This window comes from Xiphophorus couchianus, chromosome 9 (genome assembly GCF_001444195.1).
Source record: "Xiphophorus couchianus chromosome 9, X_couchianus-1.0, whole genome shotgun sequence".
NCBI classification, from domain to species: Eukaryota; Metazoa; Chordata; class Actinopteri; order Cyprinodontiformes; family Poeciliidae; genus Xiphophorus; species Xiphophorus couchianus.
The window spans coordinates 5483484-5507614 of record NC_040236.1 but is presented as its reverse complement, the minus strand read 5'-3'; the positions used below and the strand labels follow the sequence as shown (position 1 = coordinate 5507614).

Here is a 24131-nt window from a genome sequence, read left to right as displayed (position 1 = left end):
TGTATATTGAATGCGTGCAATTTTTAGAAAGCTTTATATTTATGATATTATCCTTGCAATGCAACATCACTGAAAAAATATGACGAAATTGTTTTGTACAGAATTGTATAGTTATATAGCGCAAGCTCCATAATTTTCAAAATCCTCATTTGAGTCTATGTAACACTGTAAGATTCAATAAAATGCTAGATGTATATGTAGATATAGGATATGTACAATATTAAATGAACAGCAAGCCTAGCCATTATTGCTGCTGTTATTAGATTTAGTTTCTGAAAAGGAAGAGGAAAGCCAGCCTGGAAAAAAAGAGCAGCAGACACACTTCACACCTCTTTGTCATAGAAGTTCAAGACCTTAAATTTTCTTAAGATAAGAAGCAGATTTTATTTGTCAGGGACAACAAATGAACCAATCCAAAGCATTGTTTTTTAATTTTTTCTTCACTATATCTAACAAGTCTCTTAGAATTTGTTTTTATAAATGGTAACAAATACTTTTTTTTTTATATGAGAGCATTTATTTTTAACAACTTCCCGTTTGAACCATACATTTGAATTTCATCTAGAGATTTTCTTAGTAATTAAAGCATTACATTTTTTTTCTTTCATCCTTTTTGTTATAGATTTGGAGTGTTTATTTAGATCTTCTACTGTTAGTTAAGTCACTTCCAGCTCAATTTATTTTTAAAATTGACAACTAAACCTTTGATTTTGATTATATATATATATATATATATATATATATATACATAAACAGATGTAAATCATTAATTTACAATGCAATATCTTGAGGTTCTAAAGAAGCAAAAGTACCCTAACCCTTATTTGTTAACATAAACTTTGGTGTTTTAATGCTCTTGGTGTGACATTAGGAGAGAAGAGAAATGTTGGTGATAAAACTCAGTTTTAGCCATAAATGTATGAGCATTGTTCAACAGTTATACTGTGAAACATATACAGATTTATTCTGTATCAGAGGAATTTTCTAACATTAACAAATATTTAATGAAAGAAGCATAGGAGAGCAAACACTGTTAAAAACCTGTTAGCAATCCATGGTGCCGTGCTGGTCATTTGGTCGATTGTAGCTCAAAGGGAGTAATTGTCTTACAAGTTGAGCTCAGGTTCTTCCTGTGGATGTGCCTCTAGACAAGGCATTTAATCCCTAAAAAGAGCTTTATATGTCCAGTCAATTTTGTATTTTATTTTTTGTTGTAAAAAAAAGGTTTGAAAATGTAATATATATCTTTGAAGTTAGGATTTGCACCTCCTTTCTCTAAAGACTGTTGTGAACATGAATGAGTTGAAGAAGTGGTGACCAAGCCTTTTGCTTCCAGTACACAAGTACTTTTAACAAAGAGAGAAGACATGCAGCAAATGTTGTCAGGCTGAGACTCGAACCTGTGACATCTGTGTCCTTGACACAGATGTCAGGGACATCTGAGAGGTTCAGGGACATAAGATATGTACCTGCATCAGCATTGGCATTAGTGAAAGATCCTGCTTTTACTACTGCAAGAATCAGGTAGATCTTTAAGTTTTGTTTTGGTTCTTTATTTAGATTTGTTAATTAACATAAAAAAAATCTAACTGGCCACAAGAGTGGGGAAATAGCTAATAACCTTTTGTTTTGTTGTTGTATGGTCAGACTTTGGAGTAAACTAGCGGAACACATCCACTTCTGGCAATATCGGTTGCTGTCTTGATTTTCATCCACTAGTAAAATGTCTTAATGAATAATTGAACACCAGCATTTTCTGCTCTAAGACCTCTGCAAAAGTCTTTCTTACCAATACAGTTAATAAATGCTGCAAACCACAAAACTGCCTAAACATGTTAGTCTATTGGCACTGGAACCTTTGCAGAAGATTCGCAAATCAAATTAATCTATCACTGGGTTGATTTCACTGTCTTGATTTCTTTTCAAACAGTAAGCATGTCTTTTCAGGGAGTTGAATCCAGATACTTTCCTATGAAAACTCTTTTCAAAAAGTGTAATTTGCTTTACGAGTAAGTTTTCATTTTATAAATTAAGAAACATTTCAGAGGGGGCATGCCATGGTGGTGTAGGGGATAGCGTGACCCATGTTTGGAGGCCTTGAGTCCTCGACGCGGCTGTCGCGGGTTCAACTCCCGGACCTGAAGATATTTGCTGCATGTCTTCCCCCCTCCCTTTCCCCCTTTCCTGTCAGCCTGCTTTCATATAAAGGACACTAGAGCCCACAAAAGACCCCCTGGAGGGGTAAAAAAAAGAAACATTTCAGAATGTTGTGTTCTTTATGTGAAGTTTCATTTATTTGAAGATATTTTATTTTGTTTAGACAAATTGGTTTCATTAACCTAAAAATGCAACCTGTCAAATGTACCGTCACTGTTTTTAATGTGCTGTGGCAACCACTTAGAAGATCTGCACAGACAGTCATACTTAAAGTGCAACAATATTTATGTATTCAATATCTGGCAAGGTCAAACAAATAAATTAAACACACAGATATTACATAGCTAAGTTTGACAAAAATAACAAATAGGTTCCATTAAAACAGAGTCTGACAAATTGTTAAACAGAAATGTGGAGAAACTATAAAGCTTCCCTTTGCCAGAAGCTGGCCACGATACAATGCAATCCCAGGAGTCCATGTGTCGTTTTTTCTAGGCACAGCTCAACTAGCGGTGAACCTGACATCATTAAACAAAAGTGAACAAAGAGATACCTCAAGCCTGCGGTCTGCTCTCTGCAGTAGGTAGCCTAACTCCAAATCTTGGAGGTCCGTCTCAAAGCCCAGGCAGTTCTCTGTAGAGTCTGCCACCATAGGTCTGCAAGCCCCCTGCATCAAGGCAAATCCTGGGTTACAGCTTCCACATCGGGTGTGGTTGTCTGGTGCACACACTGCACAGGCTGAGCCTTCGCCAACAGAGCAGGGTGGGGGCGACTGACAGGGGCTGTGTTCATATCGGCAGCTGCAGCTGTGAAGCTCCTCGGAGAATGTTCCAAGTTGGTTGTTCTCTGAACAGTACAGGAGAGACTGGATGTGTCCTAGCCAGTAGGAGTGAGGCCTGCAGGAATAACAATAAAAGATATAAAGAGATCAAAATACACTTTCAACATGAGCTGGTTAACTGGGGAAAAGCTTTATAAGACTCCTGTCTTATAATGAGCCACCAGACAGCTGGCTCATTATAAGTTTTAAATATACAAGCCAGAGAGAATTTAACTAATGCTGGTTAAGGTCATTTGCAGATTAAAAGAGGTGTATCTAGAAAATTTGTCCAACGTTTAACATCGTTTTATCATGATGTGTTGTTTACCAGGAATATCAGTCTATATTCTCCTCTCTGACTGAGATTCTCATGAATGTTTATGAATTTGAACTCCTGCCATGCTTGATGATTATTAAAGAAAATGACAGACATACAGAAGAGCAGAGAGCGTTATCTTTGATCAATTTATGTCATAAATATTAGAAGTGCACTGTAGCCGGAGGGTGACTTAGTTTCAGACATGCACACGATTCCCCAATGTGAATTGGAGTTTCATTCCATGGTACTGCGATTTTTCCACCATGATCCCTTTATGCCTCTTACCATCTTTGCTTACAGAAGAGAAATGGTCAGCATGTAAAAGCTGCATTTTGGTTTGGAAAAAAAGCATTATTTATGAGTTTATATTGAGGAAAACATCCTAAATTTAAAGTGTTTGTTGGATTACTTTTGGAGAATTAATTAAATTTCATTGAGACGTTAAGCAAAGTTTAGAAATTTGCAGATTTTAATAGGAAAATAAAATGCAACTTCTGGGAAATGAACTAAAAGCACATTTTCTCTACTTCACAGAGGACTGTGGGTAAGCCAACAGCTTTAACAGTAAAGACAAGACAGCGATGGTTCTGATAGTTTTCTGTTGTGATCTTGTATGCCTGAAAAAAAAAGAAAAGAAAAAACTTTTAAGAAACTGTTGCCTCTAAGGGCTATTGCTGAATTTAATTTTTAAAAAAGGCAGTGAACATCCTAAAAGATAAGAATCTTCTCCATAAGAACTTACAAAATATTTTTTAAGGAAGCAAAACTTTTAAAATGGGAATTTGAATAAAACATAATTTAAAAGTTTGTTTAAAAGTGCTAATTGTCCTGCAGTACACAGTTTACATTGCCATTAGTGTGTGAAGAAGAAAACATACCCAACTTTATTTTAAGATATTAGTTCCTGTAGATTATTTTGCAATTTAAAGCCATCTGAAAAGGCCATCTAGGATGTAATGAGACAGTAATGAATATGTATCATCTAGTTTCTAGTTGCTATAACCCCTTATAGTCCATACATACATAGTCCTGTACATCTGTAAATAAATATTTATATCTCGTAGAGCACTTCTGGATAGATGCAAACTACATTTCGTTGCTTGTACTTGTGACAGTGCAATGACAATAAAGTTGAATTCTATTCTATTCTATTCTTAAACTAAGTTTGTAATTTTCCAGCTGACCCTGGAGATCCATTGGCTGATGGAGCCAGTGGATCTGCTCCTGCAATAACCCGGCAAATTGTCACCTGACAAGGTCGTCACAACTAACTGTGGACAGATGCTATCTCTGCTGCTTTCACACAATTGACAGCCTGTCGCAAAATCCAAAAGTTTTTTTCTACTCTTCGCAAGAGTGGACTGAGAAATCACATCTACTGAATCAGACTGACAAGAGCCAACACTGTGAACCAAAGTAACTTTAGCTTAATACAAACATTGTTTGACTGAAAAAACAGCAATAAAATACAACAAAGATCCTTTGTGAGTGGATGGCTTATACAGCTTTGTATCTTATCAATGTGAGAAAGCTATTACTGGTCATAACATCTCAGAACATCACTTCAAAATATCCTGACTATCATCTTAAATGTATAAATCATATATCTGTGCAGAAGCTCATGTATAGGTCTGAGAGAATTATGACTTCTTATACAAAATGAAGACTTCTGGAGACTTGAGATCTTTACTGCAGCTCTCCGTCTCTGCCCACTGCTGCTGCCTGTTAGACTCCGCTCTCCTGGTGAGACACGTTTAATCTTAAATAACTGCATTTTCTCTGTCTCCTGTTTCACTTGCATCTTGTTTTCCAGTTAGTTCTCCATGCAATTATAATCACATCTTCCTCTTTTTCAGTTGTCAGCTTGTCAGTATTCTCTTGCTGGAGTCTACGGCTGCATTTATGCCCATTTTGCTTGTGTCCTTGTTTTTGGTTTCTCTTGCCACTCCTTTGTTAGATGATGAGTATGATTTCAGATAGGGGTTCTGTCTGAGCTCAGGAGTTTCTTGCCTGCTTATAATTTTTTTCTTTTCATCTGACTATCATTTATGTCTATGTTTGTATTTCAGTTTGCTGCTTTAAATGTTGATCTCTGAGAAAAAAAAGGATAGACAGCATTTCTCTCTTGAAATGAATTTCCACATGCCTCATGCTTTATGAAAAACAAAGTAAAAAAGGTAAACATAATTGAAATTACAATTAGAAACATATATAATGAAGGGGATGTTTGAAAGTACTTTCTGTTATAAGTGAAGATCTTGCTTTTCATTCCATTAAAGTCTTTTCTAATCAGTGTGTTTAGTTACCATGGGGATGAGACCCTGCTTCATGCACACTTAGAACATCACTGTATCAAACAGATTTGAAGTAAAAATAGAATCCTTTTGAACCAGCCTATTCATACTATAACTGAGAATTATGACAACAGGCTACCACACAACAAATCACAGGGAAAGTTAATTTGCCACTTAGGAACTAAACCAGTATGTAGATTGCACACTGTTAGTTTCCTTGCCTGAAGGCTAGACTGTTAAGGGTCATTATACTTCCCCAAGTGAACATGAGAATTTGTGTGGTCATTACAATTAAACAGCTTATTGACTTTCTTTAGACAAAGTTTTTATGCAACCACTAAATAATGTGTCTAAGTCACAGAAAGATTGCTACAAAGAAAATTATATTTTTTAGTCATTACTTATGTGCCCCCTATTACTAGTAAAATTGCTATTTAACTACTACCAGCATCTTCACTGTTATGTCTGCAGCAACGACACACAGGGAGGCATTGTGCTGTTTCTTCCAGATCACCTGTTCTATATTATATTTTCTATTACACATACTCTTTCATATTTTGTCATGTTACATCTCTGAACTTTAATGTTTTTAACAGGAAATTTATAAAACAGACACACATAGTTATGAAGTTGAATGAAACTATTTCATGGTTTTCAACATATCATACAACTACTTGGCAACCTACCTAAATTGAATTGTGATCCAAACAAAGAATTTTACAAAGAAGCAGCAAAAAGGCCCATGGCAACTCTGGAGGAGCAGCAGATATCCACGTATACGATAAGAGTCGATACACATAACAACTCTTGGTAGTGCAATTTACTAATCAGACCTTTATGAAGTACTAGTGAAAATGGAAAGCTCCAAGAAGTCATGTTTACAGTTTGCAAGTCAAATACAGGAAACAAGATGTGATGTTAAAAAAAAAATACGTTTTTTTCCCTTCATACAAAATGTAATGTGTTGTAGAAAATTGCATGCCAACCATAGAAACACTATGCCCACCATGATGCTACCTCAGTGGGTGGCAGAATTATACTGTAGGGATGCTTTTCATTAGTGGAAACAGGGAAGCTGGTCAGAGTTGAGAAGAAGATGAATGAAGCTTAATACAAAGAGATCTTTGAGGAAAACCTATTGAAGGCAGCAAAAGACTTAAGACATGAATACAGTTTGATATTCCACAAGGTTTGTGACCCTAAACCTAATATCCAGAACAGCAATGGGATGGTTATTAATAAATATAAAAGGCATGCTTTTCAGATTTTTATTTGTAAAAATGCTTCATTTTCACTTTACAAGCCACTCATTATGGGTCAATCAAATAAAATTCCAATAAAATCACTAAAATGTGTGGTTGTAATATGACTAAAAGTAAAATAGCTAAATGCTTATGAATACCTTTTGCAAGGCACTGCATGCAAAATCAACCAGTTTTTCAACCCATGAGAGATAAGAAAACAAAATCAATCATGAAGTAAATTTACATAGAATCAGAGTAAAAGATGTTATAACTATAAATCCAGTTTGCCCTTTATGCGAGATTAAATTGCATGAGACATGACCGTAGATCTAAAGACAACATTTATAGGAAATTTAGCCTTAAGGATTATTAAAAATCTATGAAATAATTTTAGAGTGAATTCCTAATAGCATTCAACAAGTATTTGGATGATTACAGGACCCCTTCATGAAAGCTTTCAAACACTCTGGAAGATGCATATGAGGAGAGCACTTTCTGAGAGGCTTACAGAAAAAAAAGAGAAAAAGATCTGAGTCCATCATTTCAACGATGACATAAATCATTAATGCAAATAGTCAAACTTTGAGCAAAAATGTGGTGTGCCTCTAACATAAGACTTGCTTTGACTCTCTTATTTGCTTGTAACTGTCAGCACAGTGAAGAAGCAATCCAAGGGAGGCAAAAATCAATCACAAATCATTTGTTAATCTCAGGTGTAGAAAACAGGATGTCAACGAGAGACCTTCCTCTTCTCTCTCAAAGGTGCAAATATTCAGCTCAAAATGGCTTTCCACAGAGAATTAATATCACAGTGTAAAGAAAGAAAACCTAAGAGACAATTTAAAGATGATGTGGTTGTAAAAACTGAGATAAGCAAGGTTTAGGAGCTGGTGACAAAACTTCCTGCTGTGGAAGGCAATATCAGCCACATAGATAAGCGATTAATGTGAGTTTGATATTGTGGGGGAGAAACCAGAGCAGTTCAGAAGCAAGGATGCTGAGAGAGAAAAGAGACCGAAACTGTATGTCAAGTACCCTCTATAGATTAATCTGGCAGTTGATCTATGTGTTGTTGCCACCATCGCTGCTGCCATTACTGTGGTAGCTGAGCTGAACTGATGTAGCATGACTGACAGTGATGGCTAGAAGCATCACCTTTTGCAAACACCCCTTCTGCACCCTCGCATTGGCATGTCTAGGTTTTACTGACAAGTGACTGTTTTCTGGTACAGAAATAATGACTGTCTTTCCTCGGCAGTAAACATCGAAGGAGCCAAGCATTGCTATAACACACCACATCGCTATGAAGGTGGTTGGAGGGGCGTGGAGATATAACAGTTCAACTTTAATATTGGTGTTTTCTTTATTTTTCTGAAAACTTTTAATTGGTCATTTGATTATCTTAGTGAATGTAAAAATGCCTTAAATAAACCATTGCTGTTTATGTGAAAAAAATGAAGCCCTTGATATAGACTTGGGTGTTATTTCTAAAAATAAAACACCTATGCTAAGCTGTGAGGCCAATGACAAAAAAGTAATTATGAAAGATTTTAAAAATGTAACTTCATACTAATAACAAAAAAATGACCAAGCCATCCAACCTCTCAGGGAGATTGGTGCTTACCTTATAAAAAGATGTGAGAAAAAGACTGAAAATCATCACTGTATATAGTTTAAACTGAATAAGAATAATGTGACAAAAGCATATGAAATCATAATTGTAAATTCGGGATGGATAAAGTAGAGTAACTTAAAGCAGGGGTTTTCATTCTGTAAACTTTTTACTGTTGTTATACTTATTATCCCATTCAAATATTTCACTGATGTTGTGGGATTTACCTGCTTAAGCTGTGGATATCGCAATGCGAAATGATGCTTGCGTTGCCTTGTTATATACAGTGACAAAAGTATAAACTACTTTTTTGCTGTGACTGCAGTTCATTTATCCTCCAGTCAAAAACCTCCCTTGGCTTAGTAGACAACACTGTGGCAGTGGAGCATCTTCAGATCCAGCCAATGGAAATTTAAAATTTAAATAATTGTGGTCGTATTTCCTTCTTTTTTATTTTGTTTGGTCCAGGTTTCCTTGCTCACCATATGTTTATATGGTAGAAAAAAAAATTTTATTGCTGGGAAAGACTTGGTAAAGTTGGCTAAATGTTCACAGTTACTTTTTTTTAGTTACTCTTTAAAAAGCCCTGACTTAAGCAAACATTTAACATATAAAGAAAGAATATAAATGTGTCCTCACCGCTCTCTTGGTATCCGAATTTGAGGTTGCCTGTGACATCTTTTACTGAGACTGAAGAGCTTGAAAATAACTCTTTGGGCTCGTCTGGAGAGGACCCGCATGCTGTTCTGAAGCTGCTCATACCGCCACTGAAACATGTTGTCCAAGGACCACAAGTGTTGAATAGATGACACATTCAGGAAGTAGCTCTGGGGAAGTCTGGTGTAGAAGGCTTTAAATTCATCTGTAACAACAATAATCAGGGTCAACATCATCACAGTGTTTATGTTCTGAAACACAGCATCCAGCACAGCAAGACAGGGACTTAGATGTAAAGGACAAAATTGTGTAAAAAATTATAGACAGACAGAAACATCAAAATTAATTTTAGAAAATATATTTCAAAACAGAAAGAAGCCAATTCCTGATATTTTTAGAAAACATATTTAATGAGGAGTGCGATAGGTGAGGTTTAGCACTATCTGCATAAGTCTGTCCACTATCAACATTATATTGTACCTGTACCTGTAGTACAGCACTCATTAACATATTTAGGTTGGCAATTTCAAAAGTAGTTAAGTGTGAGAAACTGGATTTGAAGTTTATATTTACAAAAAAAAAAGTAATACTGAATTTTAGTAAACACATGAATGTGATAGGAATTTACCTGACCTTTTGCTGTACCAATACAAACAGCAGTTACAAGAATGGAGGAAATCATATTCATTTAGAAGTCATCCCGTCCATGTTTTTTATGAGCCTTGCATAAACAAGTCTTTTGGAAACTTATATTTTTCAGAAGCCAAAGTTTAGTTTACCAGGGTTGGGAAAGTAGGACAAGAGAGACGTTTGTAGTGTGAGCTGAAAGAATTTACATCTGAACAGATGAAAAACATTGAAACACACCACACAGTTCTTACTTAGATTTCCCTGTCATGAGAAGCTTGCCAACAAGACTGCATTCATGTTTACGGCTTGTTTCCGTCACATAAATTCAGCAATAGCTTTTTTGTTGCTTGTTCATGTAACACGGGCCTCTATAAATGACAAGAATCACTTCTTGAACAACAGATCGGCATGCAGCCAAGTATGCTAAAAAACATACTGGATGCACCCTTTATGTTTTACAAGTAGAGACCCCATTTCTCATTCAGCTCTGAAGACAATGTTCAAATCCTTTCTATTTTGACAAAGAATATGAAATCTGAATTTAGACCTTAAAATCCAATGTTTATCTATAAGCCCAAAACTGGGCGTAATCACCAGATTCTCCTGACAGGCAGTATCTAGTGACTTGGAAACTAATTGCCATACAATTTACCATCTTTTTTATTTTTATTTTACAGAGACCTATGGGGCTAACATGCAGAACATTCTTGCATTGCTGACCAGCTGTTATAACACCCACATCTTTATATAAGCAAACAAAAGTGTTGAAATTTTAAATACCATGACAGTAAATTAGATACAGTATATTGTGTAGGTTGTGTTAACGTACTTAATGTGACATATTTGCATTTTAATAAGAAAATACACAAACACATAGCAAAGGTAGTTTCCGTTTTGTTCTATTCTATTCTGATTTAGAAAAACATAATTGGAGACATACTTGTACATCCAGAGGAGCTGGTACATCTCAGGCAACATTACATCACTAATTTATTACTAAAGGTGCTATGTTATATTTTTGGCACGTGATAAAATTCCTTAGCCCTATACTCTCTCTGCTTTAGTGCTAGGACTTATTTGCATCTTTAGTCGATAAAGCACTGCACTGTGATATCTCTTATTGAAGGACAATTTTATGGCACTTTTAGGTGTCTGCATTCTGGACACACTTCTGCCCTCACTTTACAGCCAGCAATTAAAACATAAAGTTTGAAGGTAATTGCAGTGAGTAATATTTCAGAATAATGCAAATCTGGATAAAAAGACATCAATTTTGATTTCACCTGAGTAATAATGGTCAGGGCAGGGTGACCGAGCACAGCAATAATAACTAAACATTGTGCTAAGAGCTTCTATTCAACCTCTGTTTCCCTGGTGATTGGAAAAGCTGGACTAGCAATAAATGGGTTTTATAGCTGATTAATCTTCTGCATACTTACTGTAAACTGCCCAAGCTGAAAGTTGTTTCTTTTTTTTTACATTTCTTATCTTATTCTATTCTATTCATGTCATGTTTTTAATTTTCTATATGCATATAGCAAGCCAGAATTCAATACTCTTACTCAGCTATTATTGTCCAACCCTAAATCAGAGTAGGGAGAGATATATGAATAGGATTCTCAATCAGGTTTAATGGTGCGGATAAAATACCTGAATTCATGCCCACCCTCTCTCATATAAATGATTTATGTGCAAAAGTCGTATTTTCTACAAGTATGATGAGGCAAACAAGTTGAGAGGAAGCAATAATTTCTTATTTTTTATGAGGACTTTCTCACCTGATTCTTCAAATTCTTTATAAAGCAATCCCCATGTCTCTGTTATTCTCTCCAGGCTCTCCTCCATGGCTTGGATATCCATGTAGGGGCAGTTGCACTCTGGAAACTTGGGATCACAGTTGCACCAGCAATCATTGTCCTTGCAGACAAACTCACCCTCTCCATTGCAGGCTATGTAGCTGAGAGCAGCCTGCACAAAACTTTCTCTTAGGTAGTCTGGTAGGATCACTTGCAAGCCTGTAAAATCAAGCTGGTTTTAGTACGGTCATGAAGATGTGCACGAAGGGAGTGACAGTGAAAGTGTGGGGGCCATAAAATGCTGGCTGAGCTGATAACTTACTTAATAAAATCTATAAATCTATAAATCTGTATGCCAAACAGATATATTTGGAAACATACAAAAAAAAGAGAGAGAGAAAAAAAACAGGTTAAAATTTTACAAACCTTGCAGCTGGACTTTATTTTCAGGACTCTGAACGAGGACAGAACTGACGGAGTCAAGGTTGTCATAGTTACTACACCCGAGAGGGCCTGTTCGCGTCTCTGTCACCTGGGCAACAACAACAACAAAATGTAATTTATAACTACTTCACTTTATTCATTTTAGCAAAGTGCATCGCTAACCTAAAGAGTACTCTTACTTGATGAGAAAAGGAAAATGTTTCTAGGGTAATGTAAATGGGTAACGTAAATTGGTATTCCTGTTCTGTTAAAATAAAGCCATATTAACATAATCAATTGTACATTTGAATGTAAAATAAGTAAGCTCCTTTCTGCTGAAAGGAGCTGGAGGAGCACTTTGCTGTTCTCATTTTAAGGCAAGAATGGTTCCATACTACTTATTTATTTTTTGTCTAAGCCCCTAATTAAGGACATTCCAAATGACTTGCCACAAAGCCCCTTTCTTCACTTCATCTGCAAAAGCCTATTTTACCTTTTCCTATTCTCTTACGGTGACAGTGATGTGCATCTAAGTAGATCTCGTTTTTCTCTCTTTGTGGTTTTTTGACTTTGTATTTTGCTTAGCAATTTCTCCAACTCTGGCTTGTAAGGAGACAGTTCTTGTACAGTGACAGATGGATGAGGCGAGACAATTGGGCTAAGTTGATCAGTAAGATCATCATGAAGGGTTGAATAAAAAACTGCTGTTGCAAGTATGTACAAACTCAGTATTCTGCCTTCTTATAAAACAACATAAAACATAGGAACAAAAAGACAAGTAGAATGAATAAACATCCTTTCTTCAAACTGAATGTCTTAAAAGACACTTAAATATCACTTTATTAATCTTTTCCTGAATTATGTGGGGTTTTAATGCTTATATGAATGCGAGGAAAAGAGACAATGCTAGATTCTAAACCACATGCACATTTAGTCCTTAAAAGGAATTATTTGATAAGCCATATGACATGCCATATGGAAAAACATTGAATGATGAGCAGAACATTCAATTTCCGCTTTGCTTAGCAGCTGCCTTTCACTGCTGATACATTCTGGTATATTACAAAAAGCGTAATAGGACATTATTAGCCACCTGTATGTAGGCACATGATAAAATTTGGAAGTACTGTGGATGGAGGAATACTGTGGTAGACTGCTCTCCTCTGTGTTTAGCAGTGTCTCTCGTGATGTGGGTACTTGATGCTCTGTGTACACTGAGGCATAAATATGCCATATATTTTTTATAATTATTTTTAATAAAAAAAATACAACTTTCTTTATTAGGTAAAGATAATGTGTTTTATTAGGGTATCTCAATTGAGAAATTTAGAACAAACAAAAATAGAGAAAAAAACTTAAGTTTTATTTCTGATGTTTTTTAAAGCATATAAAACATCAGGAGGTTTCAAATATGACAGCAGAAGCCATCACCATGTTCAATTATTATCCATAGCATTAAATACTGACATAATATCTATATTATTTAAGTATGTTTATAAATCATATGTTTATTCACTTGCCAATTTATTGGTAGCTTAGTAAAAGTGTAGGATGTTACCTAATTTGGAAATGAGTCTTTTAGTAAAACTATAAAACAGTTATGCAAACTTAATAAGTGTGACTGTAACTGTTTCAGTTTTTCTTTTTAAAAAAAAATCTTTTTCATGTGAAACCTGAAACAATATATTAGCCCATCAACATATAAAGCATATCTGTATGGTCTGTCCACATTAATACATTCCATATACATGGGTAAAAAGCTTGTGGTTGCTTTTTGTTTTTGTTTTGTTTTGTTTTCTTGATACCTTAATCCATTTGACCCAACATGTTTCAATGTTAAATAAATGTGATCTCTAGTGATACTTATAAATGAATCGTATGGACAGAAAACTGTTTAAGTTCTATGTGGGTTTGAGAATGAATTCAGGCTGAACACTTAAAACAGTACAAACAAAATATGCTAGAAATGGAAAAATGCACAGCTTTGTAAATGTAAGCATAAGTAGATTTTCATGTGGTAACAGAATAACACAGCTGAATAGAGAGTAAATTATTTCATCTGTCTAAATTTGATCATCCCACAAATATAAAGCAGACTTATAGTTTTGGTTTATAATTTTAGTTATTTTTTTACATGATTTGATCTTCCTACAAATTAAAAATTTGTTAGTGTGTGCTGCATAGATCCAGCTGCATTGTACTGTCCAGGCACCAAACTGCACATTTCAGAACGAGACTGCTTTTTCTATATTGGAATAGTATTACTGAGAGCAGAAATGTGAAGTCATTAACACAGTCAATTCGCAATAAGTATGAAGTTCTTTATGAACATACTTTGGTATTTTCCCACCATAGACAATCCACTTGGTCATGGAACAGACAACGATCAATAGTGAGAGACTGGGTACACAGAAATGTGTTCGTCATTACAAGAGTGCAATAAATCCAGAGGCAATCCATCGGATGTCAGGATAAAATTAAAGGTCCCTGCTATTCTCTTGGTCAAGACTGAAGCCTTGTTTATCACTTTGCGTAGACTGACTGGCAAACAACATTTGAGTAAGGCAGAGGTATCTATATTGATTTGATTCACAAAAATTGCAAGGTGCAACAAAAATACATCCCTTTGCTCTTGGATATCTCTGAAGTCATTACTCTTTGTACAAACAAGCAGATCCAATCAGAAAACTTCACCCTGTACCAACACGTCCTGAAGAAATTCCACATTTCAAAGGCATCGTGATGCATTTATACTCCTCAAAAATGAGCTTCAATTTGCAATTTTCATGGTTGAAGCATGCAGGCAATGCCTCATCGGTCTTCTCTCATTCATTCCTCAGCTTGCTAGATTTTAGATTTATGCAGAGAGCTCCAATCTGTTCTGCTATCTTGTGGGTCAACGCCTTCTGGAAAGGATGCACAAGTGTGGAAGAATCTGTCACCCCTTTGACTCACTTTCCACTGATTATAAAGGTGAATCTGTGCTTTTTCCACTTCCCACCTGTCAGTCACATCAGATGACTGCATTTGGACTATTAAAGCACAACCTCACAAACTCTCTTTCCTGCTGTAACTACAGAAGGAATCCTTGATTCCCAGAAATAAAACAGACAAAAGCATTTGCCATAACTCCTCTGCTGTGCCCACTTCGACTGCAAAAAACTCATCGTTCTCTGAACAAATTATTGCAGCAGCCACAGAGCTTTGACATAAGTGTAGAGAATCTGACTCATATTCTGTTGGAAAAGGAGCTACCACAGCCAGCTCCCGCTGTGCCCGGAGAACAGAAAATGCCAGAGAAAAGGGACGCCCTTCCCTCTGTCACCCTATTAACCCCATGCTACCTGAAGGTCACAACTGGAGCTTGTGACTTGTCCCCAGCCATGTTTCACAGGACTCATTTATCTTCCCCCTCACCATATGTGCTCATCATGGTGCTTCCTGCAGACTCAATGTGCTCAAAGCAGCTGATGATCATATTTCATCACAAGCAGGCGAATAAAAAGAATATTTCTCTTTTTAGCTCTCATTGATGTGGTAATGGCGTTTTACTAAGGACATTAACTATGACAACTGTGCACAACCAGCCACCTTTCTGATGTTACATTTGAATCTGAAATTCAAATGTGTGAGCTTGAGAGTTGATTGCTTAAAATGTCTTTAAACTGTTTGAAATTAACCCAATTTAAACAAGAAGACATGTATAAAAGATGTGCACACATTTTATCTGTGTAAATTTGAATCAATATTTCTATTTAAAATTGCACTATGTCTGACAGCTAAAAGACAATAAGTGAGAGAAAATAAAACCGATTATTAATAAATCTACACACCTTGGTTTTAGATTATGACAAACCTTTTCCAACATGCTGACATGCAAACCTTTTATCTGACAACTACAGTTACACCATGCTGGGGATTTGACTGTCAGAGTTGAGGAATTTAGCTTGTTAGACATTTTGGTTGCAGTATCTGTGCTTTCTCAAATGCTTGGTGAAATTATTGGTCCCTGGAAGGATTTGGATCTATACAAATAGATGTATAGATCTATACCTCTATTATATGTATAGAATAATTGTCAACAATAATTGTTGATTCTCATAGCCAACAGTTGGTTTTCTGTTTTTTTTTTTTCTTTTATATGTCACTAGCGCCCTTTATTGACTTCAGTCAGACAGGAAATGGGCTAATTGCCTCTGGACCATACACAGCTTCAAGATAAAAACCTTTTATTTTAAATTTAACTCAACATTTTACTGGAAATTTCTAGAGCTATGTTTTTTTCTTCTGTGCTTTTTGCATTATACAATATGAAATAATATGATTTAAAATAGTCTAAAACATTTGTTCATGATAAAGATGAATTTTTAGTTTGAGAGAATGCTTCAAGATAGCAAAAATTAATAAATGTAATTTATAAATGAGAATATAGGCTAGGAGGGAAAACAGGAAATTGTCAGATGTGAGATAGAGAATTTGGATTAGTTGCTAGTTACCTTTGCAGCCTTTTGTCAATTTGTCAGTGAAGCCGTTTTTCTTTAATGTGTCATTGTTTTATATGAAAGTTAATGTGGATGGAAAGTGATAGTATGTACATTTACTGTCGTAAATAATATCTTTAAAAAATCTTAATAAAAAGTCATTACCTTTATGGCAGTGGAGGCAATCTGGATGTGGTGCAGTTTGCGCAGGGTGCTCTCCCTGTCAATGAAGTAAGAAGCGGCGAGCTGGTGCAGAGCTTCCAGACTCACAGTAGAGGAGTTACCAGAGAAATCGCTCACCTCTGCTTTCTTACTCAGCTTCCTTTTGTCCACAAATATTGTAAGGGCTTCTTCCCCTGCATGGAAAAGAAACAGAATTTCTCTCAATGTTTTTTTTAAGTGGATCAGAGGTATATTCCTTGCAAGAATAACCTTTCTCTTTCTTCAGCTTTCTAGAGAATATTCTGCAGTGGCATGTTTAAAAATTAAGAGTGGTCTGTGTGACTTCAGACTTTTTCTCTGGCTTTAACACCCAGAACACATTAAAATGAACTGTTTATCTAAATGTGACAAAGTGTCATGCTTTCCAATTGTTTGAATAGGAGGGCAGCTTTACATTGTCTATTTCTGGCACCAGAAGTATGAATAGTCCCAGAAAACTCCAGTGTTATTATGTACATGCTTGTCAAGTGACTTCTGATTGAAAGACTATTGCTAATATTTGTAGAATCACATTTGTCATTGTGACAGCATGTTGGAGTAGTTCTATTATGTTTGTTCTGATTTGTTCGTTTTGCAGACTTTTGTTCATATTTTTTTTGGATTAGGGATTGCTTTTTTAGACAGTTGCTCCCTTTGGTCTTTGATACTGTGCAGCTGGAAGGATTTTTGCCCCTTTTTTTTTTTTTACTTTCGGGGCTATTGTTAAGATTCATAACCACTGCAACAAGTGTTTTAGATTACAACTGGGAGCAGCTGATTAGCGTTTCAAAAGCTCAACTAGTACCTGAATTACAACCCCAAATCCCAGAGGAATTGAAAAGGAGGCTTCACAGATGCAGAGCAGAACCAAAGTACAGAGAGAAAAGGAGGAAGTTCAAACCATCTTTTCCACTGATCATATTCCCAAAACCAGCATTTCTTAGCCTGGCTTTCCAGCCATATAGCCAGACTAGGACTTATAGAGTACATGAGGTGGATTAGGAGTGCTTGCTAACAACTGATGGTTTCATCCAGAATATACAAAATATCGTCATTATTTTATATATATACAGGTATATTTGCTGCAAAACTGAATTCTACTGGAGATTCTTCCTGCCCACAGCATCAACATTCACAATGACGATTTAAATATTTAAAGATATTTGGATTATATGAGTTATTACAAAATTGCATGTCCGTTTTGGATAAGTAAAGTATTTATGAACTAAGATGAATTATTAGATTAGTTACCTTTGGTCCTGAAATAATTCAATACTGAAGCTGTGCATATGTTCCAATATGAAATAAATTACAAAATAAAAGGGTGAAAGGATGCACTGTAGCCAGTGAACAAAAAGAATGCTAAATAGCAAGTGTTTTTGTTTGTTTTTTTCTTTTGTAATGAATCTATCCTGAGGGAAAAAAAAAGTTTCTTTTTTGCTTTATTTGTTTTGTTCTGAAATGCCAAAAAATATCATCTAAGAGTTAAGTTTGAAGGATATATATCTCATCATCATTATGATTATGAGGCTTCAATGTACATGAACAGGTTGTCATGAACAATGGATAGTTCACAGTAAAAGGATGTACCTGATAATAACAACAACCTTGGATTCCTATTAAATGTTGTAGGCAACCTTGTGGAATTTTATTAGCTACACCCCCAGAAAGTGAAACAGTAAATCTGTCTATTTCCCTGCACACTTCTTGAAAACTGGTATTTTAGACCACATACCCAAAGTGTTCATTTTACAAATTGGGGTTTTCTAAAAAGTTTTATTCAATTTAGATGTATAATAGGTGCTTTGTCAACAGATACTATTTTATAAACATTAGAGGGAAACGATGACTGATTGTCACATTATCAAGATGACGAAGTTTTTTGTAATCTACATGTGGAATTTTTTTGATTAGGTTCTTCAGTCCTCTTCGCTTATTTGAAGTAAGCATGATTTCTACTTTGGTTTGCAAGATTCATACTTTATGTCATTTAACAAATTTTTAAACAAGAAACATTTGCAGCACTAAAACATTCATGGGCAATTTTCATAAATTAATCTATAGCTTAACAGTGGCTTAACCTTAAAACAAAATTAGTTTTGCTCCAGGAGAGCCACTCAAAAATACAGATAATTATAAGCTTCATGAAACACCAGCACAGCCTTCATAAGCACCTCCACAGAATAAGGATTCTTGATCATAGCTAGAATAGACTGTGCCACCCAGCATCTAAAGCCACTGATCATAGCAATCGCCTCTTCATAAGTTTAAGGGCTGGGGTGCAGCAGACGGTCTATGCTTTAAGAGTTCCTCAGACACTGCACATCATCTTTCTCATTATAATGCAGTGTTAATGCTTCTGAGTAATTTTTTCTGCCAACTGCCTTTCTTACTCAACTGCTGAAGGGCACACTCCTAATATCACAATCTATTTATTAATTTCATTAAGTCCATATGTTTCTGAACACAGAGGCAATCCATACGGAACCGCAGAGACGTTTCTCGGGCAAAGATCCAAAGCAAACTTCTCATTCTCCTCTGTCTACGACACTAACACACTGGCTGAGAGCCAGAGTGTGAGGCAACATCAGCTCAGGATGCCTGAGATGGTTGCATTATGTACAACCACTCACAACAGCAACCTTTTCAAAGCTTGGAGTTAGGGCTGAAGTAATTGACAAGTGTTGCTTTGTAAAAGCAAATCTCTTTGAGAGAAACCTCGACCTCTTTGGCATCTTAAAAAGGTTTCCTTTTATTCCTTTTCTTTTTTAGGAAAGTCAGTGAGCCATTAGTCCATGACCATTCAACAGACTGTGAAGAAAAAAAATTCGAGCTTTGGATGACCATAACCTGCACAAGTATTTACGAATAAATAGTAAATGGTCTAAGTTTGTGTAGTGCTTTATCAAGTCAGAGGATGACAGAAAGCTACAAACTACAGTCAGTCATTCCTTCCAACCCATTCTCACTCCCAACTCGTCATATATTGACGCATTGTCAGAAATCGTGAGTGAGAATGTGTTGTTCCCTCTGACCACCATCAGCAGGCAAGGAAGGAAAATGTCTTGCCGAAAAACACGATTGAGATAGATGGGGGTACAGGAGTACAGGGGTTTAACCTGGCAATCTACATATTAAACCAATATATTAAATTATATTGAGATGTTTTTTGGTAAGTAAACTCCAGTAATGTGAATCACCATCTGCTGTCCAAACAGAACACCTGGAAGATTTTATTATTTCAAGTTGCACAGCTTAGTGAAGCCAAGATCATCATTGAGAAAAATAATTCATTCACTAATATTTCCCCCTGGGCAATACCATATTTTATAAGCTAAATGCTTGTAGTGTGAAAAATTAAAATAATAAGTAAAAGAAAAGACAAGAAGGTGCATTTCTGTGGCTTTATTACTTTGACTTAACCCAATGGCATAAAAAAAAAAAAATCTGATTAACTCTGTAGCTGCATCTGATGTGCATATATAGCATACATTACATACAACATCTATTGTCATTTCACTTTGCATTACTGTTGGATGTTCAATGAAACATAAATATATATAAAAAATAACAAATACCAAAGAAGACGGTATTTAAATAGCTTCCCTTTCTGTGACAGTTTATCGAATCTCTTTCTGACCTACTCACACTCGCATTCATAAATCACACAATAATGGCTGTAGGGCTGTTACAGTCTATAATGGTCTTGTCTCACACCAGGAACCTCATAAGGTTCAGAGTCTTACTATAAAAAAGCAAACTTCTGTAGAGTTCTTCAAGAAAATGTTGTACAACTGACTTCAAAAAGTCTCTGAACAAAAACACTTTTGAAGTGAATGTTGTTTATTTATTCCTTGTTAATTTAAAAGGAATACATTTCAATTCGACTGGTGAATCCACGCAGAATATATGACTGCACAATATTGCCTTGTCTTTACAGTATCTTAGTATGCACTATTAACATAGCAGGGGACTTTTTAGAATATTAAATGTGTTAGCTATTTTTTATTAATCATTCACACTTTGCATTCCATTAAAAATTCAGTATGTTGGAAGTAGATTTACTGCAATAGATTCCCACACCAGATGCTGTTGAAAATATCAGAGGCTGACTAGCTCAGGTAGGTGTTGGAAGTGTATTAATGTCAAACAAAAAAAGAAAATTTATGAACATGTGGACATACCACAGCTGACATCATTGCAGCATTCAACAAAAATATTGCATTCTTGTCTAATTCATTCCTGATGTTAAAAACAAAAATAATAATGCAGAGAAAGGCAGTAATAGTTTCTTTTACCTCCAAGTGTTGCTGTTAATAAGAAGTGAGTCCCATACTTTTTGATCAGATTGTCAGTGATCATTTGGGTTGTAGGTCTGCGACCCAGAAGTCGAATGTTTCTGATGAACTCTGGGGTTAAGGGTAACTGTGACTCCAGGAAATCTCTTCTCTCCACTGCAAGGTTGTTCACCTTCCATCGCCCAAACTCCCTGTTAAGAATAGTCACACAAGAACAAAAAATAAAGTAAAACAAAAAAAATACAAAGATTTACTGTACATGCGAGTTGCTGAAGTCAAATGTATTTTTATATAAACTGCTAAAAAATAAAAAGCATTGTGATGACTTTTTAATATTCTCCAGGGAGACCAGACTTCTAGAACCCACAAGCTGTTTTTCTACACAAGGTTGTTTATTTTGGTTATGTGCCTGTTGATTTAAAGTTAAAAGTAACATATAAAATGACTGACCAAAAACAGGAGTTAAGAAAACAAGATGTAAACAAGCTGATCTTAAAATGTAATTAAACCTGAAATTATTTATAGAAATAGAACTTATCATGGACAATTTTTTTAGATAAACTATTTAATCTGTTCAATTAATTACCCCAAAAATTTATTTTAGTTGCCTAATTTGTTAATCCCTCAGTTAAGACAAACAAACAACATTATCTGCCATAAAATTGTACATAGAAATATTACATTATTTTAGAGTGACTCCCATGCTCCTTACATACATTACAATGACCTAAATGATCTATTCTCTCTAGCTCAAATAAAAATAATTAGACTGCTCAGATACAAATTCTATTAAAATCAAAACAATTGAAAAACTACAGAGTGAGTTAAACTTTTATATCACAAATCTAGCATTTTTCCATCAATAGCAAGTTTATACCCGTTTGTTTAGCATTGTATTATAATATAAATACATTGCAAAGGCCTAACTTACATATTCTCTCAAAAATAAACAATTAGACTGACCAAACATACATCCTATTAAGATCAGTTCAATAAGCCATAACCAAAACTGAAGTTGAAGTGTCATGATGTGTGTTGGTGTTGGACTCAAATGCAACAGGCTGAAACTTTGAGTTGATTTCAAAGAGTTAATAAAGAACGAAAAAAGAAAAAAAACTTACAACAAAAAGCCATAGAGAACACAGGGAGCCAGAGCAAAACAAAAATAACATAACCAGAAAGTCCTGACTTCTCAGGATTAAACAGGAGGAACCAGCAAAGCGTGACTGAGAATGAGTTGGTTAAGTACTGGGAGGTTGAATGATGAACAAAAATCCCAGGCTGATGAGCTAATGGGTTGCAGGTGTGGCGAGAGAGAAGAAATCAGGCTGAGGAAAGAAAGAGAGAGAGAGAGAAAAAAAGAGAGAGCAAGATGAACTGACACAGGGGGGTTAGGGAGAGCACACCGAGGACTAGGAAATTTATCTCACAACATAACTAAGAAACATAATAAAAGGTAACTAAGAAAGAACTAGACACAATAAATTAATATAACTAGAATCACTAAGGAGAAACTGAAGTAAAAATAGAAACAAGGCAGAACTAATAAAAATAAGAAAGGAACACAAATGACAAAACCCAAAACAAACTCAAACAACCGAACGTCCTGGTATGTAGTAAAAGAAAATATTCCAAGTTTGTTCAATGATTTATTTTAATTGGTAATGGCAATGGACAAAAAGGACATACCTTAGAGGTTGGTATTATAATCGATCAAATAACCACACTATTCTGCACAGAACTTAAGATTATTTCAAACCTCGTTTTATTTTCATAAAGCTTTTATTCTTTCAAGACAACTTTAGATTGGGACAGCAATTAATACTAAATATGCAGCAAATATTTGGATTAGTCAAACCTAAATCAAATATTTTGAACTGGTTACTGGTTCGTTAGAACCCAGCTTAGATTCTTTTGAAAGCTTAATTCAATTTATGAAGATAAGAAAAAAAAGAGAGAAAGAATCAGGCACAGAGAGATGGGTAAGCCCAGGGCACCATTTATACATGAACTAAATGGCCTAACACTGAGGCCTCTGGGCCTCTGGGCCTCAGTATTAGGTTGTTTAACTGCTTCCAAAAAGAGTTTTCACCGGAAACCCATGAAATCTGACCTACATGTCCAAGCATACAAGACATTTTCCTTTGCATGCAGCTCCATTTACTATGAAACTGGATAAGAAAAGCCAGAGTTGTTCTAATAAAAATAATCTTTCAAACATAAATGCAATGCTCCAGAATTTCCAACATGTTCAACTGCTTTTGCCATGACTTTTACTATACTTTAAAAATCATCTTTCTAATGTTAAAAAGAAAATTATTATTGTATACGCACTCATCAAAATATTGGCCTTTAAATAGAATTATAAATCTACTACCACATAAATTATGCACATTTTTATGTTTTCATGGAAAAACATGGACTTTATTTTTTCATATTTGGAACCAACATAAAAAATGATGAAGCTCTATTTTTCCATGACAGATGAACAAACTTAGTCTCCGAGGCAAATGTGAGCTACAATTTTAGAAGTGGTCCGGTATTGTTTGCAAAGTCCTTTTCAATTACAGCTGTTACCCGGGAAACGGCTCAGTTGAATATGACAGGGGGAATTTGTCCGTTTTCCATTTAACTTTAGCTTCGGTATTATCAATGTTGGCACAAAACCAGTCAAGGTCAGAGACATATCTGCCATAAATGTATATCCATGTTTGTTATCTTTACTTCAAGCACTTTGAATGGGGGAACAATTCAGGAGCTTATTTTAAAGGTTTTCTGAAACATTCAGCTCTGAGTCTGTCTCTATTATCTGTTTCTACAGATTTACAGCTTATACAGATTATATGCCAAGTCAGTTTGTCACTCGAGTAATATTATTGAAATGTTTCTCTCTGCATTTTTAATTTTAGTTCAATGTTTTTGCATGATAATTAATTGCACAGTAAATCCAAAAATGTGTCTTTCATATTTCTAAGTTAATTGTTGTATTTAGTGTGGACAGCAGAATGACGGGAAACAAAGCCAGAACATCAAAGAACCAAGATAAGAAAAGTACAAAAAAAAAACAACAACTTTAAAACTAATGTTCACTTACATTTTATGTAAAACAGCATCCATGTGATGTGGGACCAGAATCGAGGATGAAATGCAAGTATTTTGCAACCAAACTAACAAATAATTTAGTTCACCAACTTTAATT

The 24131-nt window shown here is 35.3% G+C and overlaps 1 protein-coding gene across 1 annotated transcript in view; it reads right to left on the bottom strand.

Moving 5' to 3' along the window:
• The window catches only part of brinp3a.2 (bone morphogenetic protein/retinoic acid inducible neural-specific 3a, tandem duplicate 2), a 50943-nt gene that overhangs the window by 1356 nt on the left and 25456 nt on the right, over nt 1–24131 (bottom strand). Inside the window, exons 3-8 of the mRNA XM_028028533.1 lie at nt 20933–21123; nt 16599–16789; nt 11956–12061; nt 11512–11748; nt 9086–9308; nt 2711–3053 (exon numbers count right to left, since the gene is read on the bottom strand). Of these exons, the coding sequence (XP_027884334.1) occupies nt 2711–3053; nt 9086–9308; nt 11512–11748; nt 11956–12061; nt 16599–16789; nt 20933–21123 (1291 nt within the window). The remainder of the gene's footprint in view (nt 1–2710; nt 3054–9085; nt 9309–11511; nt 11749–11955; nt 12062–16598; nt 16790–20932; nt 21124–24131) is intronic.